At 40.1% G+C, this 15072-nt stretch overlaps 1 protein-coding gene across 3 annotated transcripts in view; it reads left to right on the plus strand.

Annotated features, from left to right (window-relative positions):
- Window positions 1-4117: 4117 nt before the first annotated feature.
- FNBP1L (formin binding protein 1 like) overlaps window positions 4118-15072 on the plus strand; it is a 100723-nt gene continuing 89768 nt past the window's right edge. For all 3 annotated transcript variants that reach the window (XM_059134879.1, XM_059134876.1, XM_059134877.1), the window contains exon 1: window positions 4118-4414. In XM_059134879.1, coding sequence (XP_058990862.1) covers window positions 4391-4414 — 24 coding nt within the window. In that variant the 5' untranslated portion in view covers window positions 4118-4390. The remainder of the gene's footprint in view (window positions 4415-15072) is intronic.

The raw sequence follows: 15072 nt of genomic DNA on the forward strand, positions 1-15072 counted from the left end.
CTTTTCAAGTCACATGTTCTATAATAACTGGTGGGAAAGAATCAATCATCATAGAAAATTGGAAATGAGTTACCTCTTTAAACAAATCTATTCCATTTGATTTACATACAATTTTCCATTTTTTGTTTTTTTACTTTTTTCTTTTTGCCAGGTTTCATAAGAGCAAGTAGATAAAATGCTTCAACTAGATTCAGTAATGGACAGCAGAATCTCCAAAGACAAAACAGTAGGTGGTTTTCTTTCTTTTTCTTCAGTGAGCCACTTTTGAACTATCCTCTCGAAGTTTTGAATTTCTGCCAAAATTTTGGTTAGGAAAATTGGCAATACAGAAGGCAGTGCTGACTATTAACTTGGTCAGTGCCATTCTTCATTTGGCTGGCCTGGATCTGCATTCTGGCATGATCTTGCTTCTACTGTGGTTCTCCATTCAAAGCATTAAAATGGAGCTACCAAGTACATCGTCTTGATATTCTTCCTAAAATAGTTTTAGCTTGATTGTTCTGGCCTACCTATGTTGATAATGATTCTATTTGTGGACACTTTCTATAATTTTAAGACATAATCTTAAGACACTTAAATGGAAAGAAAGGAGTTGCTATTGTTTATACTAGAGATTTCCTTTCAACAGCAGAAATTCTATATGATTGGTAGCCATATATTAGTGGGACATTGATACATGTATGTTGAGAATAGCTTTCCATATTCAAGGTGTTGATATAGAGTTTTACCTTTTTCTTTGAAAACACTTCACATTACTAACTTTATATATGGAAAAAACTTTTGCAAAAATTTAGGTTTAAGACAAGAGACTGGTTTATGATTGAAGGTTGATGTATTTGGGCTAGTAAATTATTCTATATTCCAGAATGCAGCAGTGAAGAATTGTCTTTTACAATCTGACTTAATAAGGGAATTCATGCAGGGAAAATTTGAAACTAGAAAGAGCATCAGCTAAATGTTTATAATCAAGAAACTATAAAGGGAAATTACATTTGAATTAATACAAGATAAAAATACGCAAAAGAAAATGTAACACTTCAATGGCTTATCATAGAGCAGAGTTCAAATATATGCCTGAAGAGAAATTTCAATAAAAATTATTTTCCATAATTAATAAAAAGTAATAATACAGTGTAATTATTTTTAAAATTGCTAATGAGTCTGTGTAATTTGAGCTCTTTCAAATTTACTCAGTAGAGTGGCTGCATTGTAAAACTATGTGGAGAGGGGCGCTTGGGCGGCTCAGTGGGTTAAAGCCTCTGCCTTCGGCTAAGGTCATGATCCCAGGGTCCTGGGATTGAGCCCTGGCTCTGTTCAGCAGGGAGCCTGCTTCCTCCTCTCTCTCTGCCTGCCTCTCTGCCTACTTGTGATCTCTGTCTGTCAAATAAATAAATAAAATCTTAAAAAAAACCAAAACTATGTGGAGAAAGCTAAAATAGTATTATTTCCTCCATTCCTTCTTAGTGTTGATTACCTTATAAAAACTGTAACAGAAACAGAAACTCTGTGATAATAGATTACCAAAATAGGTCAAATAGCAAAAAGGTGTAAGATAATTGCTTTGACAGAATTTTGTATCCCTTAATGATGCAAAAATAAGACTTGGGGGTAGTAGCATCTGACATAAAATAATAAGCTGCTGTTATACTAAAGTGATTTTGCTTTCAAGATGCAAAGTTTTGTTTTATCTTTTTTAGAGAGAAAAATGATGTGTTTGAACTGTTCAAGAGTGCCTTGTCATGGGTCCATAAAGAAAAAATCATATATATATATATATATATGAATAACTTAAAACCTAGAGGATTCTGTTTATGTCAAAAATCAACATTCTTGGGTGCTTGGGTGGTATAATTAAATATTTGACTCTTGATCTCAGCCCAGATGGTGATCTCAGGGTCCTGAGATCCAGGCAGCAGGCTCTGTGCTGAGCATGGAGACTGCTTAAGTTTCTTTCTCTTCCTCTCCCTCAGCTCTCCTGTCCCTATACTCTCAAAAAAACAAAAACAGACAAAAAATAAACACAAAACCCCACAACATTCTTATGAACTGCCATACTAATATTTGTGTGTGACTATATATGTGTGTGTAAAACACCTCTAGATGTTTGTTTGCTAAAATGTACCTATACTATTTTAGAGATTGGTTATAGAAAGGAATACTTTGGAAGCTGATTAATCTTTATTATTTTTATAACAAAATATAACACAAAACATACTTATTCATTTGTGATAGTTTTCACTTTTTAATCATTTTGCCTAAAGACTGTTGAAGTAAATAGTGAATTTTAATATAAAAATTTGCAAGTTACAAATAATTATTTAAAATATCAATTTAAGTTGGTTATATGAATTATGTTTAAATTTTATAGCAATGTAGTATAATGGAAATTTTCCTTGAAATTTTTGGCAGAAAATCTAACTTTCTGGAGAGAAATGAATTGTTCTAAGTGTGGAGTTCTGTTCAGAAACTTCGGGAGAAGAAAAGTGTTCATCTAGGAGATAAGACTTCATGTTCATTTGGGAAATTGTCTAACAGTATAGTTAAGGATAATCTTCAATGTGAATGGTAGATTATTTTACTTTTTAAAGGGAAAGCATGCAATTTTGGCTTAAATTTGGCTCCACATGTCTTAACTTTTATGACAATATTTAGATACAGTAAACCTTAGTATTGGAATGGTTCTGAATAATGAGACATCCATTTTATAACTATATTTTCCATTACTAATCTTACTTGTAATTGCTAAATGCATTCATGATGTCTAGGGAGTGAGAGGAAGGAAGAGGAGAAATGGATAGCTGCCTTAGGTGATACAAGTAATATTGAAGGAATTTTATTTGAAACAGAGGCAGTATAGAAAAATATTGGAAAAAGAAAGTGTGCAGTCACTGCTTTACATACTTTTCACTGAATGGTATACTTAAGCATTTAAAACTTGGCCATTGGAGGAGAGTATTTGTGTACTTCAAGCTGGATTCCGAGAAAGGAGGCTAAGAATTCAGCAAGAATGGCGGCCTGTCAGGAAGGCACAGGTTATTTGCCTCTTCACCCCAAAAGGGATCACAGCCAAGCAAGGACAAGGATTGAAACGGAAGAGATTGGGGCACCTGAGCAGGCCGTAGAAGGGGAGGAGTTTCAACTGCTGACACTCCGGTTTGGAGAACTTGAAGACACTCAGCTGTCATAACACTGAGGAGTACTGGGCTAGTGACTGGACTGAGGCGTGTGTGTGTGTTTAGGAGACCAGCAATTAATGCTAAAGCATATGTTAGGAGCTGCTAAGTGTATCTGGTATCTAATAGTACCCGCCAAACTGGCTGATTGCAGTTAATGATTGCTCAGAAAGGCCAGGAAATTAACTCCACGTAGGAAAAAGGAAATGGTGGACCTGCCTCCAAGAGTCCCATATTCTGAGTGAGAGGTCCCTGAAGTTCCAATAGGCTCTTTTGCATTACCGGAGAGGAATCTGGTTCCCGTTCAGATCCCACAGACGAGGTGCCCATTTCTCCGCTGGGGCAAGCTCGGTTCTTTCCTGCAGGTGACAGCTCGCCTCGCCTTGGTCCAGGTCTTTCATCTCTTGTTATGGCAACATTCCAAAATGAATGCTGAAAGATCTGCCTCTTGTGATTTCCTGACAGAACTTATACAATTGCAATGTTTTATTAAAAATAGAATCGGGGCACGTTGCTTTCACATTTGACGTTCAACCTCTACACATGTTGGTGATTCCCAAGATCACCTTACCAATCAAGACTTAAAGAAAAAACCTACCACAAAGGTCCGACTACGTAAACCCAAGGATTTGTAGAAGGCATCTATGTCAGGATTTCTCCCAGGTGGAGGGCGCAAGAGGCAGGAAGGGAGGGTAACTGGAGTTGCCTCATCTAAGGGGTCTCAGGGTAGAGAAGGGCGGTGGGCGTCTTTCCCTTCTCTCCCTTCCACCTTGGAGACGCAGATGCGAGTGGCGGACGGCGGTGGAATTGTCCGAGCCGCAAGGGGCAGGCGGGAAGAGACCTAGCCCCGGAACCAGCAAAGTGGAAGACCCCTACGCGAGGGGATTCGCCCGCGGAGGCCCGGCGAGCGCGGGTCCGCCACGATCCCAGGGTGCATCGCGCCCCGCCCCCCTCCCCTCTCCGCGTCCCGCCTCCCCTCGGCCCAGGCCCCCTCCCTGCTGGCTCCGGGAGGCGGGGACGCGGCGTCGGCGGCGGCTTCTCCAGTCGCGGCTTTCTCACTCACTGGGGAGCCCGGCGGTGGCGGCACCTTCGGAGGCAGAGCGGCGGAGCTGCGAGCCCGTCGGCCAGCCAGTGGGAGGTCGAACAGACTAAGGGCATATCCGACAGACGGACGGACAGCGAGCCGCCAGACGGCCCGAGTCGCCTCAAGTTCCGCCATGAGCTGGGGCACAGAGCTGTGGGTGAGTCCGGGTGAGGGGCGCCCCGCGCGGACTCCGGCCCGCGAGGGGCGCGGGCTGGGCAGGCGCCGCTGACCGTCGGCGCCCGAGCCCTTGGGGCCATCCCCGCCCCTGGCGCTAGCGGAGGGCGGGGGTTCCACTCTTCTTTGTGTGCAGACCCCTCTTCCCTCTCGGCCGGGGTGGAGTGGCTGCTGGTCTGCGCTCCCGCCTCTGTCGCTGCGGCGGGGCTGAGGGCAGCGCCTTGGACGGCGGGTGGAGCGGCCCGCGGGCTCCCGCGTCCGCCGCCACCCTCTCCCTTTCCCTGTCTCTCCTCGGTCTTCACTTTCCGGACGCCTGGCTCGTTGCCGGGCGGCGCTCCTCTCCCTTTGTATCTCTCCGCCCGGAGGCGGGGAGGGGGTCCATTGTCCCCAAGTAGCGCCGTTCCCGGGCGGGGAGGGGCCCTGCCGCGGCCCCCAGCTCCCGCAAGGGTCCCCGGGGCGAGGGCGTCGCCGGGCCAGGACCGCGCTGGGAGCCTCGAGGCGCCGCCCACCGCCCTCGCCCCAGGTAGGGGGAGCCGGGCGGCTTTGTTTCGAGCCCGGCCTCCGGCCAGCCAGGCCCGGCCCACAAACCCATTTTCCTCTCGCTGTCTGTGTGCCCCGAACCAGCGCGTGGCTTTGGGGACTCCGGCTGGGCTATCCCCGGCTGCTACCTTGGGCTGGGGGTGGGGTGGAGGTTTGCTTTTGGAATCAAAATTAAACTGATGGGTCGACGGGGAAGCCAATTTTGCCAAAAGGAGCGTACGGCTTCCCGATTGCTTTACTTCCCCTTCCGCTGTTCTTTATTTTCCATCGTTCTCCCCGTTTTCTTTCTTTTCTCCTCGCCTTTCTTGGGCGCTGAAGGTTTCAGACAATGCCCGGTGTCTGGCCAAGGTGCGGGTGGACTGTAATAGGTCGGAGAATTCGCTCTCGATGCAGCTTCTCAAGGGTGGAGGTGTGCAGGGCAGTGATTTCTCAGGTGCAGCGGAGGGACCCGGGGCATGGGGGCGCTGTCCCGAGAGCCGCTTGGTTTCAGCCACTCCCCTTTTTATCCCACCTGTGCACACTTTCCGTGCCTTTTGTTAGCGAGGGTCTGGTGAAAGCCAGAGAAAGGGGAGGAAGAACTTCGTGGTCTCGACGGGAGCATTTAGGATGCGAATGAAGGTAGATTGGTTAATTGAAGGGCATGTGTTTTCTTCGGTTATTTTTCCCCTCTTACTCACACGCTGGGAATCTTAGAACTGAAAGAGACTTGAGTTCATCTAGTAGAACACTTAGCCAGCCCAGGAATCTCCTGCAACATTCCCGACGAGTGTTTGCCCAGTCTGTAAACACACTACTCAAGAGAAAGTAACTCAGACACACGTTTCTTAGATAGCATTAATTGTTCGTACATTAGAGAGGATTATATAGTAAATGAATTATGTAAAATTTAACCCTTTAGATTCTCAGGCATTATTTGTCTTTTCCCTTTGATTTTGTACATTTTGTAATTGATTATAGTGCATCATCAATTAAAGTAGATACAGCTTTTTCATTTTTATAATTAGAAAATATTTTTATTTTTACATACTTTTAAATGATACGTTTCAGAGGAAGCAAAAATGTACTCAGAATATTTCTTTTAAAGTACACATAGGAAGAGTAGAGTAATATTTAGATTTAACTTTTAGATTTAAGAAGCACTATCATACTACAGAAAAACAGTTTTAAGGAGAAACAGTATTTTACTGAAGATTAAAATGCGATTTTTAAAAGTTTTTTTAAGTTATAATTTAAGAATATACATTCAGAAGTGATTAGCAGTCCCCCAGTGTCTCCCGTAATTTGGTTACTTTCAGCATTTGAATCGTTTCTCAGCAATTTGGAAAGGTAAACTGTAGAAGAGATGGGAATTTCTGATAACTAAAAATTGTCTTTGAAAATTATGAAAAAAAGATTTTAAATTAAGTTTCCTCTTAAAATTTAATGCACCATGTTTTAAAGTTTTTAGTGGTTTTTGGATTTGAGGGAAATATTTGTTAGAAGCTAAATGATAGAGGATCAACTAGTATCATCTGATGCTTAAACCTTAAATAAATAGAAATTGGTGTAAAGGGCTATTGTTAGGACCAGAAGAGACCTTAGAAAATTTTGACTGGACTTCCTGTTTTTACTGTTCTGTTTTGAATAAGGATATTGTGCTTCCAGTGGATTGTAACAAACACCTATACTGTGCTCTTGTCATTGAGGAATTTGAGGTTGGGAGAGTTCTCTTGAAATTCTGAATTTAGAGACCAGTTCTAATTATTTCATGTTTAGGATCACATTACTATCCCATAGGTTTAATTAATGGGAACATGTTGTTAACAAAAATACGATGAATGCAGTTATGCACTGAATCTTAAGTTTTTTTCTTATATTCTTTGGAGTTTCATTGATATTTTAATGCTTCTTAAGTCTTATGTTAAATTTGAGAATAAAGTAATAAAATAGAGAACCACTTTATACTGACTCTGGGGGAGAACTAATAGTGATAGACTAATGGGTTATGTCAGACTTTGTTGTGTGTGGTTGTGAGAGGATACGAATTTACTGGTACTAGATTTATGCTCTGGTTTAAGGTACTTTAGGTGTTCCAAATGAGCATTTCAACATTGAATATATGCTAGAGACTTCTGGGTTCTATGTCCTGGGTAATACCAAACAAAGAGATGACAGTGTCTTTGTTTCTTCAGGCTGCGATGTAATTAATTATAAGATAGCATCTTAAGTGTTGTTTATTGTGTTGATTTTTTAAAATTATCACAGGAAGAATGGTTGGATCAAAAAGAGGCCAAATATGAATCCGTGATTTCACAAATCAGATTTTATAATTATTAGTCCCTTTTACAAGGGAGAAAATTAGAGTTGGAGAAGTTCTGTGTTCAGTCAATAAGTTTTTTTTATTTATTAGGAGATACTTTTATGATGGTCTGAGAAACCAAATTTTGCCAGAAAAAAAATCCGTGTATGGTTTGTGAGTGTGTATATAGATACGAAAAAAATATGACTGAACACATTAAATGCATATCATGATTTATTCATAAATTTGCTCCCTGAGGGAAGTGAGGTGACGAATCTGACATAATTTGTTGGGTCTTTTTTTTTTTTTTTTAAGATTTTATTTTATTTTTTAAGATTTTATTTGGCAGAGAAGGACACAGCGAGAGAGGGAACAGAAGCAGGGGGAGTGGGAGAGGGAGAAGCAGGCTTCCCGCAAAGCAGGGAGCCAGATGCTGGGCTTGATCCCAGGACCCTGGGATCATGACCTGAGTTGAAGGCTGAGGCTTAACGACTGAGCCACCCAGGTGCCTCATTTTGTTGGGTCTTACAAACCTTTCTTATGCCTTAGTTTCCTAATCTGTGTGCTTTTTGCCCTTAGTTTTAAGAGTATGTAATTTCAAGCCATTGTTACTTTCATTAAATTATTAGTTAAATGCATTTGATAAAACTTACGCTCCCTTTTTAAAAAAGATTTCATTTATTTGAGAGAGTGTAAGTGAAAACAGGGAGAGGGGTAGAGACAAGCAGACTCCCTGCTGAGCAGGAAGCCTTACTCAGGATTTGATCCTGGGCCTATAGTCTTGTGATTTGAGCTGAAGGCAGATGCTCCACTGACGGAGCCACCCTAGCACCCTGCTCATGCTCTTTTGGATCATAGATTCATTAGATACCCCCAGTCTTAACCCTTAATGCTTCTTTTTTTTTTTTTTTTTTTTTTAAAGATTTTTTATTTATTATTTATTTGACAGAGAGAGAAATCACAAGTAGGCGGAGAGTCAGGCAGAGAGAGAGAGAAGCAGGCTTCCGCTGAGCAAAGAGCCCGATGCGGGGCTCGATCCCAGGAAACTGAGATCATGACCTGAGCCGAAGGCAGTGGCTTAATCCACTGAGCCACCCAGGCGCCCCCCCTTAATGCTTCTTTATCTTTGTCCTTATAGCATTTATTTAATATCTGCGCTGGGGGCACCTGGGTGGCTCAGTGGGTTAAAGCCTCTGCCTTCGCCTTGGGTCATGATCTCAGGGTCCTGGGATTGAGCCCCATATTGGGCTCTCTGCTTGGCGGGGAGTCTGCTTCCTCCTCTCTCTGCCTACCTCTCTGCCTACTTGTGATCTCTGTCAAGTAAATAAATAAAATATTTAAAAAAAAAATGAAAATCTGTGCTGTAAGTGTACCAGACTTAATAGTCTTAGAGTATAGAACTGGATTAATCTCTTTGTTTTCACTGACTAAAACAATGCCTGTAGGTGATCATGCATGTTTTGCCCAATTGAATTAATAGTTCATTACTTAGGATATTGATTACTGATTAAAAAATGCATCCTGGAGGAAGTCTTTATGGTTCTGAAGGCCTTTGTAGGTGATGATAGATTAAGTGGTCTAGATAACAGTTTGAGAATGTCCAAATAAGTTGAAACCAAGATTATGAAGTTAAGGTTTACTGTTTGGTTCAAAAACTTTTACAGCTGGGGAAAAACTGACCTAACGGGAGTTCTTTGACTTTACCTGACTTACAGTTCTGTGATGTGACTACAAATATAGCTGATGAAATGTTGGACCACATTAATAGATTTGTCTAGAAAACAGAAGTGTAGTTCCATTGCAGTCCTTGTGGTTAGACTATTTCTGTAATATTGACTTGAGCATTACTTCACGTTTTTTAAAAAATCTATGCACTCGTGTGGAGGAGTTTGACAATGAAAACTCCTTGTTAATCAATGTTAATGATATTGCTTTTTTCAAAGACCATAAAATTGCTGTAAGAATTTAAATTAAACAGTAAAGTAACTATTGAGCGTCTGTTAAGGGGAAGCACTGTGAATGTATGGTGAAATTTATGAAAGTTTATAATATCAGTCCTGCTGTGAGGAAACAGAGTCATTTTAAGGTGATATTCTTTCCTAACGCCAAAATACTCCTCTGTGTTTGCATCACTGTCCAGAATGTCTTCTGTTGATCAGTTCCTCTGAACCCCCCCACCTTTTTTCCAGAGTACACATTCTGGATAATATCTTTCTTATGGGACTACCACTTTATGTTATAGTTATTTCTTGTACATTCAAACCTTTGGAAAATAGTCATAGTATAAATATGTTATATTCCATTTTGTTGATAGAAATTGTTGTGTTCAACATTGTATTATAGCCCTTTTTCTTAGTTAAGGAGGCTGAGAATTAATTTGACACCTGTTTATGCCACCATTTTATCCTGACTGTATTAAGATGGAAGCTGGAGAATGGCCTTTGACCTCTGCATTTGCTGCTTCCTTAAACCACTCAGTTCCACTCCCCTTCCCTGCCTTTATTTTGGAACAGTTACACTCTTTCTTCCTCCCCCTGTCTAAAAATGTGAGTTTGGCTGGACACTTAAAAACCTATTTTACCGGGGCGCCTGGGTGGCTCAGTGGGTTAAAGCCTCTGCCTTCAGCTCAGGTCATGATCCAAGGGTCCTGGGATCAAGCCCCGCATGGGGCTCTCTGCTCAGCGGAGAGCCTGCTTCCCCCCTCTCTCTGCCTCTCTGCCTAGTTGTGATCTCTCTCTCTCTGTAAAATAAATAAGTAAAATCTAAAAAAAAAAACAACAACAACCTATTTTACCAGGGTGCCTGGGTAGCTCAATCGGTTGATCATCTGCCGTGGCTCAGGTTGTGGTCCTGGCTCCTTGCTCACTGGGGAGTCTGCTTCTCCCTCTTCCTCTTCTTTCCCCCTACCATGCTTACTTTCTCTCAAATAAATGAATAAAATCTTTTAAAAACAAATCTATTTTACCTACTTTTTCCTATAAATGAGCCCCTGTTTGCAGGCAGAAAATAAGAGAATGGTAATTTATAACTATGTCACCTACAAGTGCTATCTTATTGGTCTTCAGTCTTTAAACATTTTTAGCTCAGCAAAAAAGAAAAATTCTGTTTTGGGGAACACAGTTATACCTACAGTGTATTAAAAACTAGTGGGAAAAGATTATATAAAGATACTGTTTTATAGGAAACAAAAGCTATTCCATGTATTAGTCCAAGCTATGTATATCAGATATAACAAAAAGATACTTGGCATGGGCTTTGGAATAAGGAAGGTTTTGCATATAGCTGCCCAAGTTCCTAGAGGGCAGAGATCGTGTCTTATTCATTGCTTAATCATTGTCTGATTCATTGCTGTATTTTCCCTGTCAGCACACTGCCTGGCATAGAGCCTGATGCTACTCAGATCTTTAGTAAATGTTTGTTGGATTGACCTGAGTATAGTGGTTAGGTTTGGCTTGAAATTGAGTATATGGGATGGCTGAAAGTAGTGATGCAGGGTAGATTGGGACCAGGTTAAGAGGCTGATTTGGCTGAGTGCTTGATTTACATTAATCAGCAGAAGGGGGTGGGGTGTTATTTATTTATTAGCGTATAATAAACTTGATTTTTAGACCATTTAAAACTCCACAGAAGGAAGTTGTAGTTTGTGTTAGTAGAAGGGATTATTTCTTCTTTCTGAATGCTTTGGTGGCAGAAGGAAGAATCCCCCTGGGTAATAAAAGGTGAAAGTTTATTGATTTTATCACCTCTGCAAGAATATTTGAAGGGTGTTCGTTCTTTTAACAGTGTTATTGGTCCTGATACCAGCTGTATTTTTAAAATATATGTTATTTCTGCAGTTTGTTTATACTGTTTTCCCTTCTCTCCCTTATCTGTGAGTTAATATTTTTACTTCCGTATCAGTTTAGTTCCAGTGCTTTTTCTGAGGCTAAGAGGTGTTCATTGGTAAATGTAGTAAGTTTTGATCCTACCACTTTTGCTCTGAAATAGCTTCATGTGTGATTTTCTCATATAATAAAGACATTTTGGAATATTTTGAGGTATCACCTTTAATTGGTGGTTGAATGGTAGATGCTTTAAAATTGCAAATTGTGCTTAAAAATCTGTTGATATAGTTAATTTTAATATTGTCACCTGTGCTTTTAAGCATTTTTCTTTTTTCCTATAATTTGTATTCTGTGATTACTTTTACATGATTTTTATTGACTAGTTCTTTAAAATCACCTCTTTTACACCATAGGGAGCTGCTGTAAGGCATTCTAAGATGGTATCTGATTGCTTTTTGTAATGTAGGATTCAGCATTTAGAATTTGTATAGAGCCCAAGAGAAAGAAATCTAGAATACTAAGAATAAAAGTTTTTGTAGAATGTGCCTATTGAATCCAGATTAGTTATTAATTTGGGGGGCTTAGGAACCATTTTTCCTTAAGTTCTTATTAGAAAACTAATCATCAGACTTTAATAGTGCCTCATTTGTTGTAGTTTGAAAAAATATAAATGTTTATATAGAGTCAGATTTCCCTGTTTTTCCCACACCATAATTTTGTTTCCAGAGTAGAAGTCATCGGTTTTGTTCCTGCTGTATCCTTGCTGTATACCTAATTTGTACAAAGGGAATGGGCATATAATAGGCACTGAAATACTTGTTGAATGAGGAAATCAATGAATTACTATAACTCAGCAGATTATGTTTTGAATACTAAGGGTATTTAGGCATTTTCCCCCAGCATGTATATTTCTTACATCTTTGTTTAACTTTAGGGATCCTTTGTTTGTTTTTACTTGAACTCATGAGTCTGAGATCGAGTCAATGCTCTAATGACTAAGCCAGCCAGGTGCCCCTTTACGGATCGTTTTTATAATCTGGAAATAAAACTGATTGTACTTATTCATATGAAATTTTTCTCTTTTAGGTTTGGAATTCTCATTTCCTTGTTTGGGAACAAATGGTTATTTTTTAGTGATAGCATATCTTATGACCCTTTGGATTCTAAAGTTTTTTTAATTACTAGAGAGAGAGGGTGCATGGGCGCGCACACACATGTGAGAGGCAGAGGGAGAAGCAGACTTCCCGGAGCCTGAGGTGGGGCTCCTTCCCAGGACCCTGATATCATACCCTTAGCCGACAGTGGCTGACACTCAGCCACTCAGCCTCCCTGACCCTTTGGATTCTGAAAATGAGAAGAGTTAACATTCTCTTGGTCATGTAAGGATAATGTAAATTGTCTGAGACTTAATGAATAGGGAAACATAAAAGCTTGGTTTTTGGTGAGTACAAGTGCTGATTCTGAGAGATTCTTCTTCTTCTTCTTCTTTTTTATTTTTTTTAAGATTTTATTTATTCATTTTACAGAGATCACAAGTAGGCAGAGAGGCAGGCAGAGAGAGAAAGAGGAGGAAGCAGGCTCCCTGCCAAGCAGAGAGCCCGATGTGGGGCTCGATCCCAGGACTCTGGGATCATGACCTGAGCCGAAGGCAGAGGCTTTAACCCACTGAGCCACCCAGGTGCCCTGATTCTGAGAGATTCTTGATGAATGTTAGTGGTGATTAGTTTTTTTTCCATTAAAAATATAAAAATCAAAATTATTGAAACAGCTATGGTATTTTTTCTTAAAGATTTTGTTTATTTATTTGACAGAGAGAGAGGGAGAGTACAAGCAGGAGGAGGGGCAGAGGGAGAGTGAGACGCAGGCTCCCCATTGAGCAGGGAGCCCAATGCAGGACTTGATCCCAGGACCTGGGAATCAGGACTGGAGCTGAAGGCAGCCACCCAACCAACTGAGCCACCCAGGCAACCTGAAACAGCTATGGTATTTTAAATAGCTTCTGAATAAATACATACTAGGGGCGCCTGGGTGGCTCAGTGGGTTAAGCCTCTGCATTTGGCTCAGGTCATGATGTCAGGGTCCTGGGATCAGCAGAGAGCCCGCTTCCCTCTCTCTCTCTCTCTCTTTGCCTGCCTCTCTGTCTACTGGTGATCTCTGTCAAATAAATAAAATCTTTAAAAAAAAAATAAAAAAATACAAACTAACTTTTGAGTCAGCTTTCTAGACTTAGATCATGAACTAAATTAACATCTTTAGTACTGTTTGCCAAGGCTAAATATAATCAACATTTGTTAACTTTTTGAATCTGAAAATGACCTTCTTTTACCTTCATTTTTTAAAAGTTTCATTCAGACACATTCATACATTAACGTGTACAAATCTTATATGTACAAAATTAATTTTTTTTAAATCAACACACTCATGTAATTGCCCTTAAGATCAGGATACAGAAGTTTCCTTCATGCCATTTCAAGTAAATATCTGCCCAAAAGTAACCACTATTCTGACTTGTATTGCCTTTGATTACTTTTGTAGGTTTTTTAAACTTCACATGAGTATATGTTCATGCAGTATATATTCTTTTTCATCTGTCTTCTTTCATTTAACATGTTGTGTGTGGCAGTCATCCTTTATGGTTAGTTTGTGGTGTTCTATGTTATGTATAGGATTTATGTTTTCTTCTATGTGCCTGGGGTCACTCCTAGTCTGGGACCATCTTAAAACAAGTTCAGGGCTAGAAATTCCTTTGTGTGGTTGTTGGGCTTTAATTTCTGCCCCCATATCTTATGCTTTTTTACCAAAACAAAGATCCTGATTTTCAGGATTGGCAAACATCCTGAGATCAAATGTAGCTTATATGCTTTTCTCCCCCTCTTTTTGAGTTCTCATATTTTGCTTGTGACTTTGTAATTCCTTGTTATCTTGACTTGTCTTCTGATGCTTTACATTTTTGAAATATATTTTTATCCATATTTTAAAGTTGTTAATCCACTAGAATAGTGATAGGTGATCCAAAAAACTTAGTCTGCTACTGTTGGAAACTGAAAATTGTTACATTGAGTTTTTAATTATTTTGCTATTGTGTTTTTAGTTTCTAAGAGTTGTTCTTTGTTGTTGTTTTTAGTGTACTTTTTTCCCTTTTATTTCCTTTTTAAAGTAATTTCCATGCCCAGTGTGGATCCCAGTGTGGAGTTTGAACTCATGATCCTGAGATCAAGAGTTAAGCTGAAATCAAGAGTTGGATGCTTAACTGACTGAGCCACCCAGGAGCCTCTATTTTCTGAATGTACTTTTTTTTTTTCTGCACCCCTTTTTTACTGAATGTACTTTTAACATAGCATCCTCTACTTAATCTTCTCTTAGTTCTTTTTGAATACCCAAAATAGGTTTTTTTGTCTTATTGTGTTTAGTTTTCTTATCCCTGCGTAATATTGGTAGCCTCTAAGTTGCTTTTACCCCCTTTTTGCTAGTTTTGGTTCTTGTTTTTCATGTTAGAGACTTTCCTTAAATATTTTGTGATCCCAGGATCCTGGAAAGATGTCTCTCAAGATTAGGGCATACTGAGTTCTGATATGCCCTACCTATTAAGTTTAGGGTTTGGGCTGTTTGAAGTTTTGATCCCTTTAAGGGTTTTTGCTTAGTAGATCCCCCTGGCATTGTTCATATCTTCTACCTCCTTTCCAGTCCTATTGTGAAAGCTCAGAAGGTATCTTTCTTTTGAAGTCACACTTATCATTGGTGTTTATGGTGCTAGGGGCCACAACTTGTTTTTTTTTTTTTTAAACAGGTGCTTAAACAAATATTTTTATTTGTTTTATACAACAAGATAGTCTTGTATCTTGTAACCCAAGCCAGTGACTCGAGCAGTCACTGGCTTGGGTTAGCACTTTCAGTACTGTTTTGGACTTTACCTCAGTTGGAGATTGCAGCTCCAAAAATCATGTCTGTTTTTAATGCCCCCCCCCAAATGGGGGGGGTAGGTAAGAAAAAGAAAGAGGA

This window comes from Mustela lutreola, chromosome 10 (genome assembly GCF_030435805.1).
Source record: "Mustela lutreola isolate mMusLut2 chromosome 10, mMusLut2.pri, whole genome shotgun sequence".
Classification (NCBI taxonomy): Eukaryota; Metazoa; Chordata; class Mammalia; order Carnivora; family Mustelidae; genus Mustela; species Mustela lutreola.